The following is a 26570-nucleotide window of genomic DNA, read 5'->3' on the forward strand; positions in this document are numbered from 1 at the left end:
ATGGTGAGTGAGAAGGTCGGTGGAGCTGAGGGAACGAAGCTTGATGAAGAATTTAAAGACCTGGAGAGGGTAAGAAAACTACTTTATCAAAACCATCCATCTGGCTGCAGCCAATGGCAATAAAGTGGGTGGGAGGGGTGGGGTTTCTGCTGCAAACACAGCCATGCTCAGATACCTTGGCTGTGTTTCTGAAGAGTTTCTAGATTGAGAGGGTTGTGATGTCCGGGGGTCGTATCGTTAGATGGTGGAGCACCAGGATCTGAGACGGTTCCCTACTAAATATGTGCCGACACTCCCTTCCTTATTCTGAACCCAGCCTGATGTTTTTCATCCCTGTTGCACAACCGGGATGGACACATTCCACTCCACTGTAAAATTCCAGCAGATCCAGATGTTGGACGTGAAGCTGTGTTTTCTACAGTCAACAACTTCTCCTCGGTGGAGCTGTGAGCTGTAACCACATTAAGTGATTCCAGGACTCTAATCTGACTGCAGCCCTGAACACACATTAGCCAGAACACAGTGGCGGGGGGGCTGCTTGTCGAGGGGCTGAGTGAGTGAGCTGATCTGGGGTCCGATTCCTTTCGCACAATTTCACACTTGGAATGAAGCCGGTCAGCCGGGCCGTGTTTGGTGTCGGAGGTTTGGTGATTTAGTTCAACACTGGAGCTTTAAGGCTAATGTAGCTAAGAAGTGATGGAAACTAATACCCCACCAATTAGCAGGATGCTAACTCTAGACCACTGGGGGTCCAGTGATTGTAGATAGACCTCAGTAACTGTTTATATGGGCAATAATAATAGTACTGTAATCCAATTTATTATGTGTGCAATAATTTCCTGTATTCATTATCACAGTTATTACCACTATGCCACTATGATTTATATACATGAACATAATTCGATTTTTTTCTCTGTTCGTTTTACATTTATTTTATAGGGGGGGATTTTAAAGGGTGTTTATTTTGTAGAGGGTTTATTTTGTTGGGTGTTTATTTTATAGGGGGTTTAGTTTGAAGGGTGTTTATTTTATAGGGGGTTTATTTTGTAGATGGTTTATTTTGTTGGGAGTTTATTTTATAGGTTGTTTATTTTATAAGGGGGTTTAGTTTAAAGGGTGTTTATTTGATATAGTATTTATTTTACAGTGTTTATTTTATAGAGTGTTTATTTGATATAATGTTTATTTTATAGCGTGTGTATTTATAGTGTTTATTCTAGTGTGTATTTATAGAGTGTTTCTTTTATATAGAGTTTTTTTAATTGGGTGTTTATGTATAGGGTGTTTAGTTTAAAGGGTGTTTAGTTTAGTTATTTTTGTAGTGTTTATTTATAGATATATATATTTATTATTTTATATAATGTTTGTAATGTATTTTAGTGTTTATTTTATAGTGTTTCATTTATAGAGTGTTTATTCTTACACAAATGGTTGCAACTGTAACAACTGCAAGTTCCCTCCTGGGATCAATAAAGTATTTCTGATTCTGATTCTGAGAATTGCCTGCCATCAGCAGTCAGAGCCAGAGAGAGCACAACTGGCCACAATTGCTCTCTCTATGTGGGTAGATGCCCCTCTCTGTCTCTCTCTCTGTCTCTCTCTCTTTGCCCACATCACCGCAGTGTGCGGCATGGGTGTCTGCTAGCCGATGCCCCACAGCTGGGTACCCGACGCTGTCCTCAGATTGTGTTGGTTACCTGGTGACATTGACAATATGGCCCTCTTACTCTCAGTTTCATGGAAACTTCTGTCAATGAGGCTTATGTACTACATGCACCCACGCTCAAATAATGCCTAGGAATGGTTCATTTTGGGGTTAATTTAAATAATTTGGAGTTTTAATTTTGTTAGAAGGCAGAGCAGCAGGATGGGATGTCACAAAAGCTCCTGTTGTGTAATGTCTAAGTGTCCAAATACTTTTGCCAATTTAGTGCAGTGGTGTAAAAAAGCTAAACTTTCCACCGCAAGCTTTTTTCATTGACCTGTTTCTAATGAAGAACGCTGGTCCTCTCCCACCATAATGTAGGTATTATTAATATATTAATAAAGCATATTAATGCATACTAATGTGTGTGAAATTTGCTTTGCAGCCTTTTCACCTAATCTAATGCTAGCAGGTCCTGCAGTAGCTGACCTACTACTGCCACTGTAACAAACACCCCCCTGTTAAATGTCAGCTGCACTTAACCTGTCGGTGTGTGTGTGTGTGTGTGTGTGTGTGTGTACACGAGCCAGTAAGCGTAAATTTCGCTTTGCTGGGCTGGTGGTGCTGTAACACACCTGTTACAGCAACTCAGAACAGCTGCCACGGCCGGCATGCACACACCACCCCATGCTCTTCACACACACAGTGTGTACGGTTTAAACCCAGACAGGTTTTTGCATTCTGGTCATATATCATGAGTCCAGTTGTTGTGCTGGTTTGTTGACCGGCTGTAAACGAGCTAATCTGTCAGGATCGAATATATAAATATATAAATAAATAAATAAATAAATAAACAAGCTGGTGAGTTAGTAGAGACGTAGGCCTGAACTGTTTACTTGGCTGTTTTGGCCCAATTGTCATGAAACTTTAATGCGTGTTGACACGTTTTCAGCTCCCGGAGCTGCGAAACGCCCGCAGACGAGGAGGCTAAATAAATAACTAAATAAAACATGGACGTAGGAGGTTTTCTCACAGCACCAGCACTTCACCGCATTCAGGAGATTATAAGTGATGAGAATACAATCTGTTATTCAGGGTGGGCATCACTGGAGGCTACACAGTCCAGTATTATCATGATACAGTCTATTGACAAAAGTATTGGGACACCTGCTCATTCACTGCTTCTTCTGAAATCAAGGGTGTTAAAAGAGCTGATGCTGCTTCTGTTGGAGTGACTGTCTCTACTGTCCAGGGAAGAAGACTTTCTACTAGAATTTGGAGCAGGAACATTGCTGTGGGGATTTCACTGATTGCATTCAGCAATAAGAGCATCAGTGAGGTCCGGATGTTCCAAAATCACCACCCCGTCACCATCATCCCCAATTTTCCCATCAAAAGTACGGGATGGAGCACCACCACCATCATCATCCATACAGTTCTTCCACTGCTCCACAGCTTCTCAATGCTGGGAGGCTTTATACCCACCTCTAGCTCACGCTTGGCATTCGTAGGCAGCATGGAGCCAATAGGCTCATCAGTGTTAATCTGCTCCAGAGAGTCCTATTCTATTGGCAGTACTTCTCTACTACAGGGAATAGACAAGCTGTGTGTGTGCATCTGTGTCAGCAATGGGTGCAGCTTCAAGCAGCTGAATGCATTCATTAAGAATGGGTGTCCACAAATATGTGGACAGATAGTGTTATTTATGGCTAAACTGAGATTTAGATTGGTCATAGTCACTGATGGGATTTTGAGGAGTATATTTAGGAGGTGCGTTTTTGTTTTGTTAATATCTAATTATACATTTGACTAATTAGGCTGGGCCAATGTGTGTGTGTGTTTCTGCAGAAAGTGGACGTGACAAGTAAAGCCGTGGTAGAGGTCATTTCCAAAACGTCCGAATACCTGCAGCCCAACCCAGGTAAGATCACTGGCGTCTGCTAGCCTGTGCACCGGAGCCGGGTATACGCCACTTCCCTCCACGTCGCTAGAGGTGTGGCTGGCTTCGCACGTGTCGGCGGGGGAATGTGTTGGTCTTGCCCTCACTAGTATCAGGGGTGTTACGTGTGATGGGGGAGCGGGGTTAGGTACGGGTTGGGTAATTAATTGGCGATCTAAATTGGGGAGAAAAAAAATTGAAATGAATTTATAAAATAATAAGAAGTCCTGTAAAGCTGGTGCAGGTTTACATTTACACTGTTTCTTTGTGTGTGTGTGTGTGTGTGTGTGTTAGCATCCCGTGCCAAGCTGTCCATGCTGAACACCATGTCAAAGATCCGCGGGCAGGTGAAGAGTCCAGGCTACCCACAGGTGGAGGGGCTACTGGGGGAGTGCATGGCCAAATACGGCCGAGACCTTGGGGAAGAGACCAACTTTGGTAGGTTTACATTTTACACTGGACCTCATTTCTGTCTGAGTGTAAGGGCCTGTTCACACCTGGCATCAACAAGGGTTTTTGATCGGACCCCCAAAGACGCACTGTGATCGGATCACGGTCAGATCACTCAAACCACACTCAGATCTGATCAGAGACGGATCTCGTCTGCAGTCAGAACAAGTGTAAACGAAATGCGTTTCCTGTGATCGGATTCTGTGGATCGGATTCTAAACCCTGTCGTTTAGTCTCTGTGGTTTAGTCCTTCGCATTTTCTGATAGAGCCGTTACAGGAATGTAGGAATCAGAATCAGAATCAATCAATAAATAGGGTAGGGGATAAATTAAAAAGGTAAAAAGTACTAAAGGTAATAAAGAGCTGAAGAAGCTGAGAGATGTGAAACAGATTTAGTTGAAAAATATTATATATAGAAAGTTACAGATGACCTGAATATTTACAGAAAGAGAGAGAACATCTGTACAGGTGTGCAAATCCAACCATCTGTTGTTGCACCCTGTAAACTGTCCATAGTGTCTCTTTATGCAGGACAATAAAATTGGATCATCTGATCACACTGGAGACGCATTTTAACTCTGGGATGTTGATGACAGGGTTGTGGGTTTGATACCTGGGCTTGACAAGCTGCCACCGTTGGGCCCTAGAGCAAGGCCATTCTTCACCCTCTCTGCTCCCCGGACACTGGAGTTGGCTGCCCACTGCTCTGGAGGGGGATGTGTGTGCTCAATGCCCCTAGTTCACTAGTGTGTGTGTGTGTGTGTGTGTGTGTGTGTGTGTGTTCACAAACACAGATGGGTCAAAAGCGAAAGACACATTTTGCTGTACACACTGCAGTGACAGATAGGTGCACCTTTTGCACCTGAATCTGGTAAAAGTAGATCCAGACACCAAGCAAACCAAGCAGAAATGGGTCTATAGGCTAAATTAGGCAGCTTGTATAATTATTTTTACGAGATGGGAAGAAAAACTTTATAATAATTTTAATAATTTAATAAATTAACAGTTTCCATACAGTATCAATCTCATCAGTCTTATAAATGGTTCCAGATGGTGAATAGAAATATATAAATGAGTGGCAGATGTGCTCTTTACTTATGATTTTCGAGGTCTGCTGGAGAACCTTTGTTTATCTGAGCTGACTGAACCTGTGCTGAACTGCAGCGTATCACAAATGAAGTCTTGACCTCTGTAACAAAGATGGATGGTACTTAAGACCTAAGAGTCCATCTGAATGAAGCTAACTGACGTTACACACATCCAGCAGCACCATGTGTGTCTTCTGTGGCTGAGAATGTGCCAACTTACTGTGAGGGGGCGAGATGCCCACATATCGGGAGTGTGGGTGTGTGTTGGATCAGGGAGTGTGGTTGGTATGTTCCTCAGGTTTGGTTCATTTCTGCTTGATTGTTGTGGTGTGTAGGAGCTGCTGGGACTGAAGCTCCGTCTGTTTGTTTCAGGGTCTGCTCTGATTGACGTCGGCGAGAGTATGAAGAGGCTTGCTGAGGTGAAGGACTCTCTAGACATCGACGTCAAGCAGAACTTCATCGATCCCCTGCAAGGCCTGTGTGACAAGGACCTGAGAGAGATACAGGTAACCCGAACTGGACATAAGCACAGAATGAAGTGTGCGCCAGCTGCTGAACAGAACCCCTAGACACTAGAGACGCACCGATAGCATTTTTTCCTTTCCGATACCAATACTCCATTGGCGGCTATGAGTCCTGATATTTATAGTGTTCCACGTTTTATAGATTTATAAATAAGATCTAATAAGCTTGAAACAACAGCATTTTGCTCCTATCCAATTAAAAACATGTATCTCCATTTTTGTCCATTTTGAGTTTTCAGCATTTTTGTGACCAGTAGAAATGCTCCGAAATGACTCCGAAGAAATTATTTTTCCATTGACTTCTATTGAAAGTCACAAAGGTTTTTGCCTTCTCCTGTAAAGTCGCCATTTTGGTGCTTTACGATTTACTAGTTGAGGTTTCAGAGCTATGAAAAAAAAAGGTGTTTAAATTCACATTTTTGAGCCGCGAAAAAACACGATTTCACGTTCAGGTTTACATTAGGGCTGGGCGATATGGTAAAAAAATATTATATCACGATATTTAAAGACTTTTTATCACGATATTTGTAGCTAATCACAGACTAAAAACATCAGTATCAGATTCTTATAATCTACTATTCAGATCCTTTATACTCAACATCTGCTGCTCTTCATCTAATGAACCCTTCAGTCTAATTACACTGTTAGTAATGAAACCTGCAGCTGATCAGTGTTTATTAAGCAGTAATAATATCCTCCATATGATTAGTAAAGCTTATTGTTATCACGATACGATAAAATATTGTCATATTGTCCAGCTCTAGTTCATGTCTCTGTGTAAAGAGCTACTAAACTTCAGTGTTTCCTTTAAACAAGCTGCTGAAACTCAACTCAACCAAAAAAAAAAAAAAAAAGATTTGGAAGATATTTATGACTAGATTTTACTGGTTGTTTAAACATTTGGTTTCATAATAAAGTTAAAAAAAATGTCAAAAAGGGCATCAGAGAGCTTCAGGGTATCACTCCTCTCTATTGCCGATACTGATACTGTGTGTATACGAAGCACCTTCAGGTCTTTCATTTGGAGACTCTGATTGGTACACTCGAAGCCTGCCAGCTCACGGTATTCATCTCAACTCATTCTAAAATAATTGCATTTGGCCAGTGTGTAGCAAACAGCACGCCAGCTGTAGAAGCTATCCCAGGTCTACAATAGGTACAGGCCATTTTTAGCTACTGCCATCTGTAGGAGTAAAATAGGTTCATATTGATTGAACTGTTGCAGCAGATAATTAAAGTGCAAACACACTCCTTCCCCTGCGAAGCTCACAGGTAATCTATACCTCCCAAGCCCGTCCCCGAGGACACTCAGCCAGAGCAGGCTTTTATTCTGGCCTAGCTCTCAATACACCCAAAGCATGTAACTGAAAACGAGCTCTTCAAGCCTGGATAAGACGGTAAAACTAAAGCACTTTACGATCTGAATTAGTTTGCCTTGTCGAGTTGTGTAACATATAGTGTGTGTGATGTGATTGGCCAATTACGTGGGGTCACAATATGTGTGTAGTTTCAGCAAAGTACCCCAGATGACCTCAGAATGTCCCAGAGCCCAGAGGTTGACGTTAGCATTAACCCCACAGGACACGTTCAGTGACAGTAACAGCACACTGGAAAGCCAGGTCGATTAGCAGGCTCTGTTGAATTCGAACAGGGCCGCTGTTATTGGCTGAGCTACGGGTTCAGACAGTTATAGCAGACCATTCACTCCACAACATCCCACGAGATCTATAGTGTACAGAAAACTATACAGTTCATACTGGATTATAATCATACTGTCAGACTGTGTAAACTACAAATACTGCAGATTCATACTGGATTATAATCGGTTCACAGTTCTTACTGTCAGAGTGAGTACACTTCACACTCCAGATTCATACTAGAATCACCTAATTGCTATTACTAACACACTATTAAAAATACACACACTCCAGATTCATACTGGATTATAATCACTGCACGGTTATTCTTACCAGTCTGTAAAACCTCAACACACAGCAGATTCATACTGGATTAAAATAACTTCACAGTTAGTAGTATTAGACTGCAAAAACTACACAGCAGATTCATAATGGATTCACCAAATTGTAATTACTAATACACTATTACAAATACACACACTGCAGATTCATACTGGAATGACCAAATTGTTATTACTAACACACTATTAAAAATACACACACTGCTGATTCATACTGGATTATAATTACTCCACAGTTAGTAGTATTAGACTGCAAAAACTACACACTCAGCAGATTCATACTGGATTCACCAAATTGTAATTACTAACACACTGTAAAAATACACAGACTGCAGATTCATACTGGATTATAATCACTTTATTTACCCTGTTTCTGCATTTACTCAAACTAATCCGGCTCACTTCACAGTTATTCCTGTCAGACTCTAAAACCTACACACATGTCAGATTCATACTGGCTTATAATCATTTCACAGTTATTAATGTCAGACTGTAAAACCTACACACAGTTCAGATTCAAACTGGAATCACCAAATTGTTATTACTAATACACTATTACAAATACACACACTTCAGATTCATACTGGATTATAATCACTTCACAGTTGGTAATCTTAGACAGTAAAAACTACACACTGCAGATTCATACTGGATTATAATCACTTCACAGTTATTAATGTCAGACAGCAAAAACTACACACTTCAGATTCATACTGGATTATAATCACTTCACAGTTATTAATGTCAGACAGCAAAAACTACACACTGCAGATTCATACTGGATTATAATCACTTCACAGTTGGTAATCTTAGACAGTAAAAACTACACTCGGCAGATTCATACTGGAATGACCAAATTGTAATTACTAATACACTATTAAAAATACACACACTTCAGATTCATACTGGATTATAATTCCTTCGTTTACTCAGTTTCTACATTTACTCACACTAGTCCGGCTCCCGTGAGATCTGCGTCATTAGTAAGAGTTGTTGTGATTCATATGACTGTTCTCTCTCCCTCTCCCAGCATCACCTGAAGAAGCTAGAAGGTCGTCGGCTGGATTACGACTATAAGAAGAAGCGCCAGGGAAAGATTCCAGACGAGGAGGTGAAGCAGGCACTGGAGAAATTCCACGAATCTAAAGAGGTGGCGGAGATCAGCATGTACAACCTGCTGGAGACTGACGTAAGGACTTACTCTGATAACTGAGGCTGAATTGACATCACTGTATCTGCTGTTATTTTTATTTCCCATTCCGCTGCACATTACAGTATCCACAGTTTACATTTACAGCATTTAGCTGACACTTACCCAGAACCACTTCCAGGGTTACTCATATTACAGAGGTGGGTCAATGTAGTGTTAGGAGTCTTGCCCAAGGACTCTAATTGGTGTAGCGCAGTATAGTCACCCAGATTGGGATCGAACCCCAGTCTCCCACATGGTGTGGTAGCTCACTGCAGGTAGAGGTGTTATATGTTGTGCCACACCAACAGTACAGTTAAATCCATATCATATAACATCTTTATATCAATTCTTAGATTTAGTTTTGCTTTGGGAGAATTTCACATGAAGAAAATGACCAAAATGAAATTCAGTGTTTTTTTAAATGTCAGCAGTAAAACAATAACAATCCATATCAAGAGTGATGACATCATGTGTATTTTAATGCATATTCAGAATATCTTATATCTCTAAAATAGCAGCTTTACGGTAGATGGAAAACACTCTCAAAGCACTGGAAAACACTCTAGCTTTCAAAGAAATTTTATTTAGATTTATATATTCATTTTGGAGCATTTCTATTGGTCCATTCATTGTACATTTTTTTAAACAGTGTAAAAAACAACTGATATTCATGTAATGTCAACAAATGATACAAAGTTTTTGCCTGACAACAAAAATATACATGATTTCTTTGCAGATATTTTTTTTTATGTAATTGAAATTCATAGCATATTTTATAAATTCTTTGCTTAATACTCTAAATATTTCAGCAAAATATTTTTTAAATAGGGCGGTGGGGGGTGTGCGTATCAGATATTGTGTGAGATCATTTTATTTTCGGATGGTATATAATCATTCTGCACCCAAAATTATCTTGCATAAATCAAAAAAAGTCAGAGCGACCCTCAGAGGGACCCTCAAAGGGACCCTCACCCCCCCCTCCGACACCCCTGATTTCAATTGCGCCAGTGCTTAACCTATTAGCCTGCAGATGTAACAAGTGTGTGTGTATGTGTGTGTGTGTGTTACCTTTAAATTCAACTAAGCAACTAAACACTGAAGTGAAATACAGCGCAGATTCGTACCACAGTCTGAAGAAATAATAAATATATATAGATAATTAAGGCCTTATGATCATATCTTGGCACCATGGGTCAAATCAAATGGTAAGGGGCCTAAAACGCCCCTGCCGTCCTCTTCTGTACGGTATAGCTCATTTACCCCGTAATGCTTTTCTTGTTGTTGATCTTAAAACTCAGTTTTCTCTTGTTGGCATTTCAGCTCAGTGACTGTGCCACCCTACTGGCAGCCGGTTTATATTATTTGGCTCCAGCTTGTATGTTTTCCAACCTGCCTGCTTTCATTAGTGTGGGATAGCCCCAGCACAGCCCCTCCTCTAAAGCTGCAGCAGAGATTATTCACACACTGTAAGAAGATCCTGGAGCTTTTTTTGTTTTTTTCTTTCCGTTGCTCACGTCTGCTGCCCCCCTGGAGAGCTCGCAGTGCCACCTAGTGGATCATAGTCTGTATTACCCCAGCGTAGACTGACTGCCTGACCTGCTCAGCTGTCTGATATCAGGAGCACACAAGAGCGAGCATGGCCAGTGTGTGCTCTTTTAGGCTTTAGAGAGGAAGTTCTTCATTAACTGCTACAGCGTAGTGTGAAGGTGAGGGAGGAGAAAGTGTGTGTGAATGCAACAAGTGAGAAGGAGGGGGGGGGCAGGACAGGTCAAGCAAGAAAAGAGTCAAGTCAGGTTTATTTATACAGCTTTTTACAAATGTTGTCGCCACAAAGCAGCTTTACATAATTGGTAATTAATAAAAGACAGAATAAAAGAAGTAACGTAAGAAGACATGAAGGATCAAAGACCCCCAGTGAGCAGCCAACAGAGACAGTGCAGGAAAACCTCCCTCAGAGCTGGAGGAAGAAACCTTGGGAGGAACCAAGACTCACAAGGGGGGCCCGACCCGTCCTCCTCTGATCAGAACTATTAATAAATTATTGATAAAAATGACCAAACCATCTAAATTGCTCTGATCATAATCATAATATAATAAGCATGATGTAGATAGTTAATGGTGGTGATATAAGAGCACTGGGTTATGTAGGAAGAGCAGAGGGTAAGGGTTATAGGGCTGAAAGATTCATAGTTTTATGTCAGAATCACAGTTTAAAGCTGCAGTTTTAGATACAGCCTTCATTCCCTACAGCAGGTTTAAAAGTATAACCATTACACCTGATTACTGAGAGCTTGTAAACTGCCTGTAGATGAATTAGACCAATTAGAAGCGACCAAACAACCAAATGTGACAACAGAAGCACTGTGGACTACGTTCAGCACTTCAGTATTCTTAGTTAGAGCATCGTCCTGGATCGCTTCTACCTCAAACCAGCAGCTTCAGGATCATACTGACGCTCCACGGACTGTAACAGGGGGAGAACGGCGTCTCCATCATTCCCACTCCAGACCGGAGCGCTGCTGCTGCTACTGCACTATATGGAGGTTTGGTGGTGGAGCTGCAGGAGGAGAACCTCTCTCCAGAACTGCTGCTGTGTAACACTGCAGAACCCATAGAGTCATATTAGTGTAAAACCCTGTAGTATTACTCTACCACCTCAGCCCACATGCTGCGCCACCTTCAGATCAAGCTTCTGGAGCTTCTCTCAGCTTGTCCAGAAATGCATGTGTTCAGCTGTCCATGAAGGGGCTCTCAAAGTGTGGTTTGTATTTACAGCAGGGGAGTAAAAGTGAATTACACTTTTCCACTGTAGGGATTAATTGACTGATATGATTATATTTTTCGCTAATAAAAGCACAGGTTATACGTATCGCCCGATTATATTAGCTGGCTTACTGGACATTCTGGGCTACTTGGCCAAAAAAAGGCATGGAGTATTGCTTATGTAAAATAATCACAATATTTTTTTCAACTTTTTTTTATAATTTTTTAAATTTTTTATAAGTTGAAAGAACAAAAAAAAGTATGAGCCCTAGAAAATATGTGTAGTTACATATACATGATATGGACAAAAGTATTGGGACGCCTGCTGATCCATTCTCCTGAAATCAAGGGTATTAAAAAGAGTTTCTCCTGCTTTTGTTGGAGTAACTCTACTATCTCTACTGTCCAGGGAAGAAAGCTTTGGATGAAACATTGCTGTGAGGGTTTGTTTGATCGCATTCAGCCACAAGAGCTTTCGCGAGATCAGGATTGGATTGGTCGGACGATCACCACCCCACCTCCGCACATCTGTGTCAGCAATGGGTGCAACTTAAAAGAATGCTGAATGACGTCCACAAACATTTGGACATACAGTGTAGGTTCTCATGCATGTGTGTGTTGCTGACCCATCACTCCTCTCTTTGCAGATAGAGCAGGTGAGCCAGCTGTCGTCACTGGTGGAGTCTCAGCTGCAGTATCACAGACAGGCTGTCATGATCCTTGAAGAGCTCTCCGACAAGCTTAAAGACAGGTGTGTGTGTGTGTGTGTGTGTGTGTGTGTAGGTGTGTGTGTGTTCTTCTGTTGTCTAATACAAATAAAGTAGTTAGCCATGAGAGGTTGTGCAGCTGATTTCCCCGCGGTTAAGCGGGATAGTTAGATATCACTATAAGACTGAACCTTGTACAGATAACTGTTTTCATAAAGCAGCAAGAAAATATTAAATTAATAATTTATTACCAATAAGTGTAAATATCATTGGAATCGTTGTGTAGTTCAATAACAGTAGGTTGTGGTTGCTAATTAGCATAACGATTTTTTACAGATCCTCATAACAAACACAAAACACATGTGCTCTATACACAGCGGTCAGCCGTAACGTTAAAACTATCCCCAATATTAAGTCTGCCCCCCCTTGTGCCTCCAAAACAGCTCTGACCCATCATAGCCTAGCCTCCAAAAGACCTCTGAAGGTGTCCTGTGGTATCTGGCATCGGGCCGTCAGCAGTAGATCCTACAGTAAGTCCTGTAAGTTGGTGGGTTAGGTGGGTCCTCCATGAGCATCAGTGAGCCCTGTTCACCAGTACTGACCACTGCATACCAAGAACCTCAGTACCAACCGAACATAACGGTTCAGTTCGTGTCTCGGCCCTATTTTTCCTGCTTCAGCACCATCAGCACCTTCAAGAACTGTCTGTTTACTCTCTGCCTGATTATAGCAGATCATGACATCATTGGTGCTATTGGTATTCGCGTCACAGTGGTTTTAATGTTATGGCTGATCAGTGTATACATTCATTAAGACATTTGTAATGAAGACATGAAGATGCTTATTAACCTGATGTCTTTTCCACGCATGGCCGTGATTAGGATCAGCGAGGCCCAGTCTCGTCCACGGAAAGAGTACATCCCTAAACCCAAGCCTGTTTTTGACTTCGGAGAAACAAACGATCACTCCAATGGTGGTTTCGCACCTTCTGCAGCCCCGCCCACCCGTAACTCAGGTAACTGCCTACACGCACATGTGCAGACTGCAATGGATTAGCCCACGGTCCCCGGTATCAGTACAATGCTGGTAATAGATCAGATGGTCTGTTGAGTGGTCTGTCTGTCTATCAATCGATTAGACTGATCAGACAGTCTATTGATTGTTCGGTCCGTCTGTTGTTCTATTGATCATCCTATCATTTTGTTCCATCCCTCTTTCCATCATTCTGCCTGTCAGCTGTTCTATTTCTGCTACACTATATGTCCAAATGTTTGTGGACACCCCTTCTAATGAATGCAGGAGTACTTATTGGCACCATGCAGCCTAATGCCAGGCGCGGGCTAGAGGGGAATAAAGCCCCACAGCACTGAGGAGCTGTGGAGGAACTGTGTTCTCTGGAATGATGGTGGTTGGGGAGTTAGGGGTGATGAGGTGGGGTGGTGCTCATCATTCAACATCCTGACCTCAGTAACGCTCCTGCTGAATTTGCAATCAATCAAATCCTCACAGCAATGCTCCTCCTCCACAATCTAGTGGAAAGCCTTCTTCTCTGGACTGTAGAGATGGTCACTCCAACAGAAGCAGGATCAACTCTTTTTAATACTCTTGATTTCAGAAGAAACCATGAATGAGCAGGTGTCCCAATACTTTTGTCCATATAGTGTCTATGTATAGATCTTTCTATCGGTCTGTCTGTCTAGCTTTGATTGTTTCTTTTATTGATAAGAGGACCGTACTGGACACGTCTGAAGCCCCTCCTGATTTAAGGTCCCCAGCTCCCAGACCCAGCTCCACATATCAGAGGGGGCTTTGGCCTTCTTGCTCGAAGCAGAATCTGCACGACCTCCAGCCCAAAGCTCTCAGAGTTCCCTTAACTTTTACAGCCATACATTCTACCCTACGCCGTAACTATTCACTGATGCCATGAGCTGACCTCAATGGACCATCATTGTCCAGTAATGATCCAGCTGGTCACTCAGATCTAATTAAAAGAGTATTGATTTTGGAAGGTCGGCACTGGTGCTAAATACTTTGTAAACATGACATAAGGGATTCATAGCGTTTTTTATTGGTTTATTGTAATTAATTATTCATTATTATTAAGTATTTAAAATTACACCAGCATCAGAGTGGAGCAGAGCTGAGGGTGTTTCAGTTCTCCACCGAGGAAAAACCCCTCGAACCCATTGTGCCCTCATTTCTCCCTCGTAAAAGGCAATGAGAGAGAGAGAGAGAGAGAGAGAGGGAAACACAATGTGCTTTGTATGTGTGGTTGTGGGTCGGTGGCAGGGTGTGATAACGCCGCCTGGCTGTGTGTGTGTGTTAATGTGTGAGAGAGAGAGAGAGAGAAAGTGAGAGAGAGAGAGAGAGAGAGAGACGGAGAGAGAGAGAGAGAGAAAGTGAGAGAGAGAGAGAGACGGAGAGAGAGAGAGAGAGAAAGTGAGAGAGAGAGAGAGAGAGAGAAATCAGGCCATAAGGGCAGCTGTCAGCTGCTGGCTCTCTTCACTGCGTGACCTCTTCTGTGTTTTCCTCCTATGACCTCATCATCATCAGAACCTCAGTACCTCAAGCTTGGCAAGTCACCGCGGAAACCCAGATTGAGTGAGTCCGAGGCCATTTGTGTGTAAACGTGTGTGTATTGTGAGAGTGTGTGTGTGTGGTGTGAATGACAGGGACGCAGCAGCAGTGAATCGAGGCTGTGTGCATTCAGATCAGCTCATTATTAAAGCGATTATTCTGCAAAAATCAGTTTTACACTATTTTTCCACCAATCCCAGAGGTGCCCACCCCTCCAAAATTCCCCAAATATCAGTCCGATTGAGCATCGAGCTTGACGCAACTAAAAGCAGCATTATGCCACCACTAAAGGACACTATGTACACGTGCATTTTTGGACAAGCTGAGAGGTGGAGCAGCATGTGGGCTGAGGCGGTGGAGTAATACTACAGGATTTTACACTAATATGACTCTATGGGTTCTGCAGCGTTACACAGCAGCAGTTCTGGAGAGAGGTTCTCCTCCTGCAGCTCCACCACCAAACCTCCATATAGTGCAGTAGCAGCAGCAGTGCTCCGGCCCGGAGTGGGAATGACGGCGACGCCGTTCTCCCCCTGTTACAGTCCGTGGAGCATCAACAGGACTGATAGCAGATACAATTGGCCTCTCTCAGAGTTGACCATAGACCTGCTCATATGGTTTGTGATACTGTAGGACTGTTGGTTTTGGCATTAGCTAGCACCATAATAATTGGTAGGAGAAGCCTGTGGTCCCCAACCCTGGTCCTGGAGGACCTCCTGCCCTGCTTAGTTTAGTGTTTAAGCAGCTTTCAACACTCCTGATCCGGCCAGTCAGCTCATTAACAAGCCCTTCCTGAGATGAAGGTCGTGTGTAGAGCAGGAAACCGCTAAAATGTGCAGTGCAGGGGGTTCTCCAGGACCAGGGATGATGGGACCAATGGTATAAGCTTCCAGTACTTGTTTGCTACATTAGTCTCATAGCTCCAGTGGAAGAATATAATGTGAGCAGAGATTACATATCAGGCTGGTGTTCTATTAAGCCAAACTATCTTATCTTCATGCTGTTTAACCTTTAGTACTGTTGGGACGGGCTCGGTTCTACACTGGAAGGTGAGGTCATTTTACGACAGGATGTCTGTAATAGTTATGACTGATTTGTATGGGATAATAAATGAAATCTTAGTATAATTGTACGGATGGGAGCGGCTGCATTTCGCTGCACAGATTCTAATTTATCCATTTATTTATTTCTCAATCCAAACCATCCGTGCTCTCGAGGCAGATTTCTGCAGTACATAGCACATAATCTGGCCAGGACCTACAGTATGGTGTTGGCCTTTGCTACACAGACATTAGGGTTGGGGATATTTTATTATTATCATTTTATTTTCAATTTCAGATCAATTTAGACGCTTATTAAAGTCAATGTGAATTGGAAACCATAGCTCACTTTTCTTCCATGACATACAGCTCTGGAAAAAATCTTAATACTTAATTTTTTTTCTTAAATTTGCATCTCAGACGTTTTATTCCAGGAATTTCATCAAACAGAGCTGAATTAGCTGAATCTGCAGACTACGAACGGCATAAAGTCACAAAACAGCAATGTGAAAGACTAGTGGAGAGCCGGCCAAGACATGAGAGCTGTGATTGGCCGCCGAGGTTATTTCACCATAATGATTTCTGAATGCTCTCAGAGTTCAGATATTAGTACTGTGATTAAATCTGAATAGTAACTTCTTTACTTTATAATTATTATCATTATTTCTTTGCATTATTTGAGCAGCTGTTTTTGAGCAGTTCTCATTTCTGCAAATAAATAAATAAATTCTCTAAATTTTTAATTCTTCAAATTTTTTATTTTTATTTGGAATTTAGGGGAAATGTTGCTCATAGGTTATGAAATACAACGCAAATATATTTTCTTATGTAACATAAATATAAACATTTTCTAAACACATTGCCTGTAAATAGTAAAACCAGAGAAACTGATCATGTAGGGAGCTGTATTTAGGGAGGGTCTCTGAACTATCTAAGCATTTAGTTTTTTTCCATGATAGGTGGGGTTGGTGGGAGGGGGAGAAAAAACAGGATTGGTTAATATTATTGTGCCCTACCTGCTGGTGCACGGTGATGTCATCCAGAATCAAAGGATATTTCAATAGAGGCGGCAGAAGTCGTCACATTAAAACGGAAAATGCAAGAAAACTAGACTTTTGTTTAGGTGGTGAGTCATGATAGTCATGTTTATTAAAACCAATAAGGTTAAAAAGTCCAGTTTTATGTCAGATTATTTAATCTATAGGCTTGTAAAACCTGCATTTTCTGAAGTGGCCACACGGTGGTGCTGTGTAACTCCATGCAGAGCCTACTGGCAGTATGAATTAGAGAAGATAAGCCTTTAGTAGTCCCACAGTGGGGAAATTCACAGTGTCACAGCAGCAAAGGCACATTACCATAAAATACAGAATATTAATAATAGAAGTACAAAAAACTCTGAGAAAAACAATATTATTTACAAATTATTTGCAGATTATTTACAGATAATTGCAATTTGACCCTTAACTACATTATTTCCTAGTTAATTTTGCGATTGTGTTCCTGAACAGCATCTTTCGATCTGCACACTTATGCTTAACCTCTTTAAACCTGCTTATGTAGTTCAGCTGCAAAGGTTCAGCCTCTCTCAGAAATCATCGGTCAACAACATCATTGGTCAAAACCATCGGCACTCCCACCGCCTAATATTGTCAAATTGCCCAAACCTGATGGGTAGATAGGGCCGAGAAAGGAGGATGAGGAAGGGAAGGAAAGAAAGAAAGAGAGTGTGTGTGTGTGTGTGTGTGTGTGTGTGTTTGTGTGTGAGCACTGTGTGTGTCACTGTGTGAGTCCCCGTCCCCCCCACAAGAATGGACCCCCACACTAGGCCTCTCACACACTGGCCGTTGCAGTCTGAATTGGCTGCAATGCTGAGCGTTCTGTCCAAACTAACGCAGTGTGAAACCCTCCGGCTCCGTACTAACTCCGGGTGGCTGCAGTGGGTTTGAGACTGGGCCGTCGGACTAACACACACTGTGCTTTCTGGTTTGCACCACAGTCGCTAACTGTGCACTCGTGTTTGTTTATCAGACGTGCAGAAATCCTGAAAAGTCCAGATTAACAAAGATGCAGGAGATGCTCGTTTCCTAGAAAAGCAGGACACACAGAATTAGCCTAGAGCAGAGCTTCAGTCCCCGTCCTGGGAAATCCCTGCACTACACACTGTCCAATTGTGTCCAACCCTGTTCCTGTAGGGGGCGCTCTATAATGCTCTATAATGTTCATATGATCCACACGCTCATTCTGACAGACTGTAAAACACTACAGGAAGCGTAGGGGGCGCTCTATAATGCTCTATAATGATCATATGATCCACACGCTCATTCTGACAGACTGTAATACACTACAGGAAGCGTAGGGGGCGCTCTATAATGCTCTATAATGTTCATATGATCCACACGCTCATTCTGACAGACTGTAATACACTACATGAAGCGTAGGGGGCGCTCTATAATGCTCTATAATGTTCATATGATCCACACGCTCATTCTGACAGACTGTAATACACTACAGGAAGCGTAGGGGGCGCTCTATAATGCTCTATAATGTTCATATGATCCACACGCTCATTCTGACAAACTGTAATACACTACATGAAGCGTAGGGGGCGCTCTATAATACTCTATAATGTTCATATGATCCACGCACTCATTCTGACAGACTGTAATACACTACAGGAAGCGTAGGGGGCGCTCTATAATGTTCATATGATCCACACGCTCATTCTGACAGACTGTAATACACTACAGGAAGCGTAGGGGGCGCTCTATAATGCTCTATAATGTTCATATGATCCACGCGCTCATTCTGACAGACTGTAATACACTACAGGAAGCGTAGGGGGCGCTCTATAATGCTCTATAATGATCATATGATGCACACGCTCATTCTGACAAACTGAAATACACTACATGAAGCGTAGGGGGCACTCTATAATGCTCTATAATGTTCATATGATCCACACGCTCATTCTGACAGACTGTAATACACTACAGGAAGCGTAGGGGGCGCTCTATAATGCTCTATAATGTTCATATGATCCACGCGCTCATTCTGACAGACTGTAATACACTACAGGAAGCGTAGGGGGCGCTCTATAATGCTCTATAATGTTCATATGATCCACGCGCTCATTCTGACAGACTGTAATACACTACAGGAAGCGTAGGGGGCGCTCTATAATGCTCTGTAATGTTCATATGATCTAAATCAGTGTAGAGGTTTCTCAGGATTGGGACTGTGAAGCACTTAGATTGAACGCCACTCGCTCCACAAGCAAGGCCTCAGTCAGAAGCCACTCTAGCTGAAGGCCATCTGCTGCCGAAGAGCTCAGTGTGGCCCAAACCATCTTCTAATGTAGAAGAGAAGGGAGTTCTCGTACTGTTCCCCGGCTCACGTTTGTCTGCTGTGGTAACGTGCTGTTACTGTTTCAGCTGGTGGATCCAGAGAAGGAGGGATTTCTGCCGGTCCTATTGTAGCCGTGGGTTCATCTGTGTTATAATCTCACGCTGTTACAGGAGTGGCGTCAGGTTCTGGTCCAGGAGTGGCGTCAGGTTCTGGTCCAGGAGTAACCCTGTTCTGCACAGTTTAGCGTTTCCCTGCTTAAACACACCTGATTCAGTTGATTCAAATCTGGAATATCTAAACGTGACTCCCTTACAGCTCAGTTAGTGGAGGATCCTTTTCTAATGAAGCTCTGAAACTCTGGAATAGCATCTCTGAGAAAATCAGGAATGCAAACTTTTTATTATCTAAATTCAGATTAGAAACACTTCTTTTTAGAATTATTTATTCCTTAAATTTGGAATAACTTTTTTATTTCTCTTCTTGTTTATAATTGCAATTTTATTTCATTCATACCAACCTTTATTTTTACTCGGAAGTACATTAAGGGTGACCTTCATAAAAAAAAAAATCATATAATATTTAATCCACTTAAATAAAAATCAACAGAGGTAAAAAACTAACAAAAAAACAGAGGTGCAAATAAATAAATAATAACATAAACAAAAATAAAATCAAAGAATTAGAGTAATTAAAAAAGGAAATATAACTAATTAAGATTTATTTTGTAAGAGAAACTAAATGTTAAAAATTAAAAAAAAATAAACAAATAGAAATGAATAAACCATAAAGACACAATGATAAAACTATTTTTACTTAATTTAATTAATAAATAATCCAAACAGAGATTTTATACCAAACAAAACAAATAATAACCAAACAAATAATAAAATTAAAAGAAAATGTCAAAAAAAATGAAGCTGAAATAATTAAATAATAATATTAAATGTATAAAAATCTGAAATAATAATAAATAAACCAAAAATACATTAATAAAATACAGCAAATAAAGTAAAAAAAATAATAATAAATAAAAGTGTTAAGCTTTAGTGTTTCCTGTAGTGAATTCCAGCTGGCTTGTGCACTATAGCTTAAAGCAGATGATGATGAAGATGATGATGATGATGATATATTCTCTTCTTGATGTAAAAGAGTGTAAATATGAGAGTATTATTAAATGTGAAGTGCAGGGGTGCTCCTGGCCCAGGGTTGAACTGAAGTGAACAGCCCTCCTGATTCTCCAGGTTCTTTGAGAGATGCCGTAGAAGAACCACTTTGGGTGTAAAGAGCCGTTTCGAGGTTTAAAGGTCCTTCAGGGAATGTTTTGTACACCTGTGCCTTCATAAACATCTCATTCCTCCCTCCTCTTTCTCCCGCTTCCCCCGCAGCTCCGGCGGAGCAGCCATGCTGCAAGGCTCTGTACGACTTCGAGCCCGAGAACGAGGGCGAGCTGGGCTTCAGGGAGGGAGATGTCATCACCCTGACCAATCAGATTGACGAGAACTGGTACGAGGGAATGCTGCACGGCCAATCAGGATTCTTCCCGCTCAACTACGTGGAGGTAATCGTCCCGCTGCCGCACTAAAATCAGAAACACACGACCGCCGATCACGCAGGACGGAGGGAGAGAGCAGAGGAAGGAGAGAGGGAGAAGAAGAAGAAGAGGAAGAGGAGGAGCATCGCCTTCGTCCACGTTCCAGCCATGGCTGATGCACCTGTACTCTGGCACTTTGACCCCTCGACCTTCTCAAGGAAGGGACTTTGGAAGATTGTGACTTCTCACATTCCAGAAGAGAAAAGGAACGACTGACTTTGCTTGACCGAGACACTGACGGACGGACAGACGGACGGACTAATGGACGAATGGAACCTTGTAGGCTTAGACGTAGACTAACACAAAGCGACTTATGACACCCTTATAAACCACAGGTTACCTTAACATAATGGACAGGTGAGATGACCCCCTCCTACAGTAGCCTATTTGTAAACAGTTCCATCCATTGCATCGTAGTTTGATTGTTGGCGTCTGCCCACTCCCGATCCCAAACGTAGTCCGTAAGCCAAGACGTGTTCGGGTCCTGAAGTTAGTGATGGAATATCAGCATTGGGGTTCAGAGGGGTGGTGTAGAGCAGACCTTCCCTGCTGCAGACTGGGGTTCGATTCCTTCATTCCTCCACTGAGAGTTCTTGGGTATGACTCCTCTAACTCTGCGTTCTCTGACCTGTGTTGCATGATTGGTGTGTAAATGTAATGTGGGGAAGGAGAGCGTTTGAGTAAGAGCTTCAGTTAAGAACAGCCTTTTACAGCAGTCAGTATCAGATCAGGCTTATCAGAAAAGACAAGAGCAGGTAACATGCCATCTGTACACTGGCGCTACGAGGCTAATGCAGCTACACATCAAATTTTATGCATTATGTGTGTTCAATTTAAACACCATGACAGGTGCATCAACACTTTTGAGTGTAAAATCAACAATTTGTTGTTAAATATGAACACCATGAGTGTTAAACCAATATTTTGAGTGTAAAATCAACAATTTCAGTGTGATATTTAAACACCATGAGTATTAAACCAATACTTTTGAGTGTAAAATCACCAATTTGTTGTTAAATATGAACACCATGAGTGTTAAACCAATATTTTGAGTGTAAAATCAACAATTGCAGTGTGATATTTAAATACCATGAGTGTTAAACCAATACTTTCAGTGTAAAATCAACAATTTCAGAGATATTTAAACACCATGAGTGTCAAACTAACACCACAAGTGTTGTACCAATACTTTTAGCACCAGACCAACACTGTCAGTGTTGAATTCTAACACTGTGAGAGGTTAAATCGACACATAGTCTTAAACGTAACACTGTGAGTGTTGATTCAACACTGGTGGATTTGCTGTATTTGAGCTTTTCAGGTGGCGCAGACTTCTCCAGACTGCTCCAGGTCAAAACTAATAAAGCCAGCTCTGGAGTAGGCGTGGTCAATATGAGGATATTATATGTTGATGACTGACCTATTAGAAGCTACCAGTTGCAATTACTGCTGATATCCACAATTTCCTCAGCATGCTCAGAAACGTATATTGAGCACGCTGTGAATATCAGCAGTAACTGGAACGCAGGTACATGTTTCATTAGGTTAACAGGTATAACTGGTGTATTTTCAGTTTGTCTGGTCCAGTTTATCAAACCTTGGACACCGAACATGTCTTGGCAGAATGACTGCGATTGTGAGAAAGCGGTAAGGGTAAGGGGTTGCACCGGGCTCAGAAGTGAAGGGCTGTAGCATCCTGTTTGCTGGGAAATGTCTTTATTTCAATGTGGTGTTGTGGCATTCTTGTGTCCTGACCAGTCATGTGTCCAGTCAAAGTGGCAAACAGGATCGCTTGTAAACAACCCACAAAGTTGTTGCTTAGTGTATCTTTAAGAGCTGGTATCCCAGTCAGGAACGGAAACTGGGCCGCTTAGAGGGAAACTCTGGTGGAGACTCCTCCAACATTACACTTTAATACAGAGCAGTTTAATAATGAAGAAATAAAAGTGCCAGTTGGACTGAGCTGGTCCCCTGACTGCCCCCTGCTGGTCAGGCTGTGATATGGACCTGTTTTTGGATAGGGGCCGTAGCTGCATAACTGTGTTTTGTATGTTTACACAGCACTGTGGGCTGTGGATACAGTCACTCAGTCTGTAGCGTTCCTGAGCCACACATCAATTCCGAAGCTTCAGTCCTTCACACTTTTTAACTCCCACTTTACACCCGACCCGACCCGACCCGACCGCCCCACTTGAAGTGCTTTTTGTTTTGCCTTAGTTTTTACACGGTGATGTATAACATGTTTATTTGCACCTTAGTCCCCAAGCTTTAGAATAACTGGAGGGACTACAGTGGCCTTGAGGACCATAACCCTGCACTCTTCAGTGTTTCCCTATTCGGCCTAAAGCAGCTCATCAGAGGCCCTGAAGCGCCTCATACCTTCATTCATAGCTGCTGTTACTCAGTTTGACAAGCTTTACAGAACTCAGAGAAACATCCCATTCACCCTAATGAGAGACTGTAGCCCCGCCTCCTCAGTGTATATCACAATACCTACATTTAGAGCGTTATTAATATTCACCCTAATGAGAGACTGAAGCTCCGCCTCCTCAGTGTATATCACAATACCTACATTTAGAGCGTTATTAATATTCACCCTAATGAGAGACTGAAGCTCCGCCTCCTCAGTGTATATCACAATACCTGCATTTAGAGCGTTATTAATATTCACCCTAATGAGAGACTGTAGCTCCGCCTCCTCAGTGTATATCACAATACCTACATTTAGAGCGTTATTAATATTCACCCTGATGAGAGACTGTAGCTCCGCCTCCTCAGTGTATATCACAATACCTACATTTAGAGCGTTATTAATATTCACCCTAATGAGAGACTGTAGCTCCGCCTCCTCAGTGTAGATCACAATACCTACATTTAGAGCGTTATTAATATTCACCCTAATGAGAGACTGTAGCTCCGCCTCCTCAGTGTATATCACAATACCTACATTTAGAGTTATTAATATTCACCCTAATGAGAGACTGTAGCTCCGCCTCCTCAGTGTATATCACAATACCTACATTTAGAGCGTTATTAATATTCACCCTGATGAGAGACTGTAGCTCCGCCTCCTCAGTGTATATCACGATACCTACATTTAGCGTTATTAATATTCACACAATTAACTATTATATACCACAAACTTTACTTACAAAAACAGGTTACTGTAAAAGTACTGTAGATGTATAAAGTCAAATTCTATAGTCAGAGTTGGTGCACCCCTGTTTAAATGACATTAGGTTTATATTCTTAAAATAAATAAACAAACAGGAAACAAAATTATATATGACGTTTTTCTGCACACATTCAGACACGATTATTGTTTATTTATTGAATTTCATTTATTGTAATTATTCACAATTTAAATCAATGTAAAAAGTTTGAGAACCTTTGGACATGCCAGATTTTTGTCATATATATATTTCAATATAACAGTAATTGTGCTTTAAACTGTGAGGATTTGTTAAATTCATTTACTTAGAAAATAAACAAAACATAATATTTGAGCTCAGTATTGACATAAAGAACATTTACAGGCACTCGTTAATATTTGCTGTATGAGATCCTACAGTCCTGTTGTATGAAATTGTCTAAATTATGAATTTTGTGGGTTTTTCGTCAGGCTGAATGGTTCTATAAGTCTGGTTCTGTAAGGCTGGTTCTGTAGAAGCTACAGCAGCTACACCACCACATTTTTAAACCTGAGAGCCGTGATAGCTCAGTTAGCCAGAAAACACTGAACTGTGCGGATGAGTGGTCCTCATTTACAGGGACTGAGCGGTCCTCACCCCTGGCCTGCGTTAAGGGATTTTGTGTGGAGGCTGAATAATTTGGGGTACTGCGACCGAAAGAGAGACTTTTTTAGTTTTTTAGTTTACTGCGATTTCCTAGGATTTGATTTCACGACGACGCCACGCTGAAACACTACGCTGAAACACTACGCCACCCTCTCACATGTTCATGTACGGACCCCTTAATAATGAGTAACACTCCCCAGTCTGTGCACTCCTTCCGTTGCCTTTAGTTCTGTTGGTTTTAGAGGAAACAGCCCTAAGGAACCAGGACTGATCTGAGGCCTGTCCACAGGCCTTCCCTCACTGCGGCCTGCTTTTCTGTCGTCTCTGCAGCCGATACTGCTGGCAGTGTCCCGCTGCTTCCTCGTCCCTCACACACACACACACACACACACACACACACACACACACACACATCCATCCGTAAGTAGACAGGGAACAGTCACCCCCCCCCCGTGCCACCTGCACACTGCACTAAGAGCTATTCCCACAAAGCAGAACCTCTCAGTTAGCTGCATCACTAAACCCATTCATGTCCACCTCCCATGTTTGTGGTATGATGAGGAGAAATGGGACAGAAGCTGTTCTGATTGGTTAACAGTGGTGACGTCTTGTGTAGGTAGACGTTTGAGGAACATTCACTAATAAAAGCATGTCATTATAGATGAGAGCGAAATAACCTACATTTGGCTAAGTGAGGAAATCCTGCTTTGTGGAATAGCGTGAAGGATGTGTAGTGATGGTGCTCGACCTTCTCACTGCTGAAGCATGGACTGGGTTATTACCAGTTAAGCTGTAAAAGAGGAGGTGTGTGTGTGTGTGTGTGGGGGGGGGGTGATCTGACTGCATTGTGATCCTCAAGTTTATTACTGTTCTGTAGGACTGAGGATGCTATTCAGTTTGTCTTAAAAAGCTGTACCGTTCTTCACACACACACACACACACACTCTCACACACACACCTTCCTTCCTATCTGTACGTCCTGTTCCTCTCCAGTTGTGAACTGACCGCAGACCTCAGTCCTGTTGTATAGTCCAACACCTGCCCTGTACATGTTCATGATTTTTTTTATATTTACAGCTGTTCTTCTGTCCAGATGTGGACGCGCTCGCATGTCTACTCGACCCGTCAGGTGCCCATTGAACTGGTCAGAGAGGATCCGAAATATCCTATATTTAAAAAATCTACACCAAATTAACAAGTTTCATTTCTGAAGTTGTACAAAGGGCTCGGTCGGTTTCTCGCTTCGGCATGAGCTGTGTACAGACGTACGAGCATGTGTACAGATGTGCCTTCGCAGCGACACTACAGTTAAAAAAAGAAGAAGGGTTACTTGTGTCTAATCCAGCAGAGTGCCAGAATCATTTAATAGGCAGAAATCATTCTGGCAGTCTTCTTTAGTATTATATTATTTTTATATCTATACATAAAACGTACTTTCTCTTTTTTTGTTTTTTAATAATTAATTATTTGCATGTTAGCTCTATCCAGTAGCTTGCTAATGTATGTTTTAGTTTATGAATTACTGGTTTATGTTGAAGGAAAAGAAACTAACCACAGTATGCTGTTATTCTTAATTATCCTGTACTATCCTGAATGTTTGTACTTGCTTTTCTCCCCCATCTTTTAAGTAAATAAATTTATTAAAGTGTCCTTCTGTCCAGTCTAGTCCGTGACCGTCTGACTGAAAGGGTGAAGCGGTTTACATTTAAGGATGCTCGTCTCCAGAGCGACTTAAAAAGAGCTTCACTGTTACTCAGAAAGTAAAGACCCTTAGCTAGTTTATATCGGCTAGAATCCAGAAGGTCCTCTAATCTTAGACTCTACCAAATACAGAAGTCAGTCTGGAGACACAGTCCTCTACATACTCTACACTCTGCACACTTAGTCCTCTCAGAAGAGGAGGGTCTTCAGTCTGGGTTTGAACCACCTTAAA

The 26570-nt window shown here is 41.9% G+C and overlaps 1 protein-coding gene across 2 annotated transcripts; it reads left to right on the forward strand.

The window, feature by feature from the left end:
• On the forward strand, positions 1–26285 carry sh3gl1b (SH3-domain GRB2-like 1b). 2 transcript variants are annotated; one of them, XM_072681293.1, is made up of 9 exons: positions 1–69; positions 3494–3566; positions 3879–4022; positions 5496–5629; positions 8656–8814; positions 12228–12331; positions 13169–13302; positions 14841–14888; positions 20635–26285. In XM_072681293.1, the coding sequence occupies exons 1-9, from the start codon at positions 1–3 to the stop codon at positions 20829–20831; spliced, it is 1062 nt and encodes a 353-aa protein (XP_072537394.1). In that variant the 3' UTR covers positions 20832–26285. The 2 variants fall into 2 exon arrangements, with proteins under 2 accessions (XP_072537394.1, XP_072537393.1); XM_072681292.1 differs by lacking the exon at positions 14841–14888.
• The last annotated feature ends 285 nt before the right edge of the window (positions 26286–26570 follow it).

Source organism: Salminus brasiliensis, chromosome 6 (assembly GCF_030463535.1).
Source record: "Salminus brasiliensis chromosome 6, fSalBra1.hap2, whole genome shotgun sequence".
Taxonomy (NCBI): Eukaryota; Metazoa; Chordata; class Actinopteri; order Characiformes; family Bryconidae; genus Salminus; species Salminus brasiliensis.

Coding starts and splice junctions, on each gene's coding strand:
- sh3gl1b (XM_072681293.1), top strand. CDS start 1: ATGGTGAGTGAGAAGGTCGGTGGAGCTGAGGGAACGAAGCTTGATGAA. Junction 70..3,493: donor AATTTAAAGACCTGGAGAGG/GTAAGAAAACTA, acceptor GTGTTTCTGCAG/AAAGTGGACGTGACAAGTAA. Junction 12,332..13,168: donor TCCGACAAGCTTAAAGACAG/GTGTGTGTGTGT, acceptor GGCCGTGATTAG/GATCAGCGAGGCCCAGTCTC.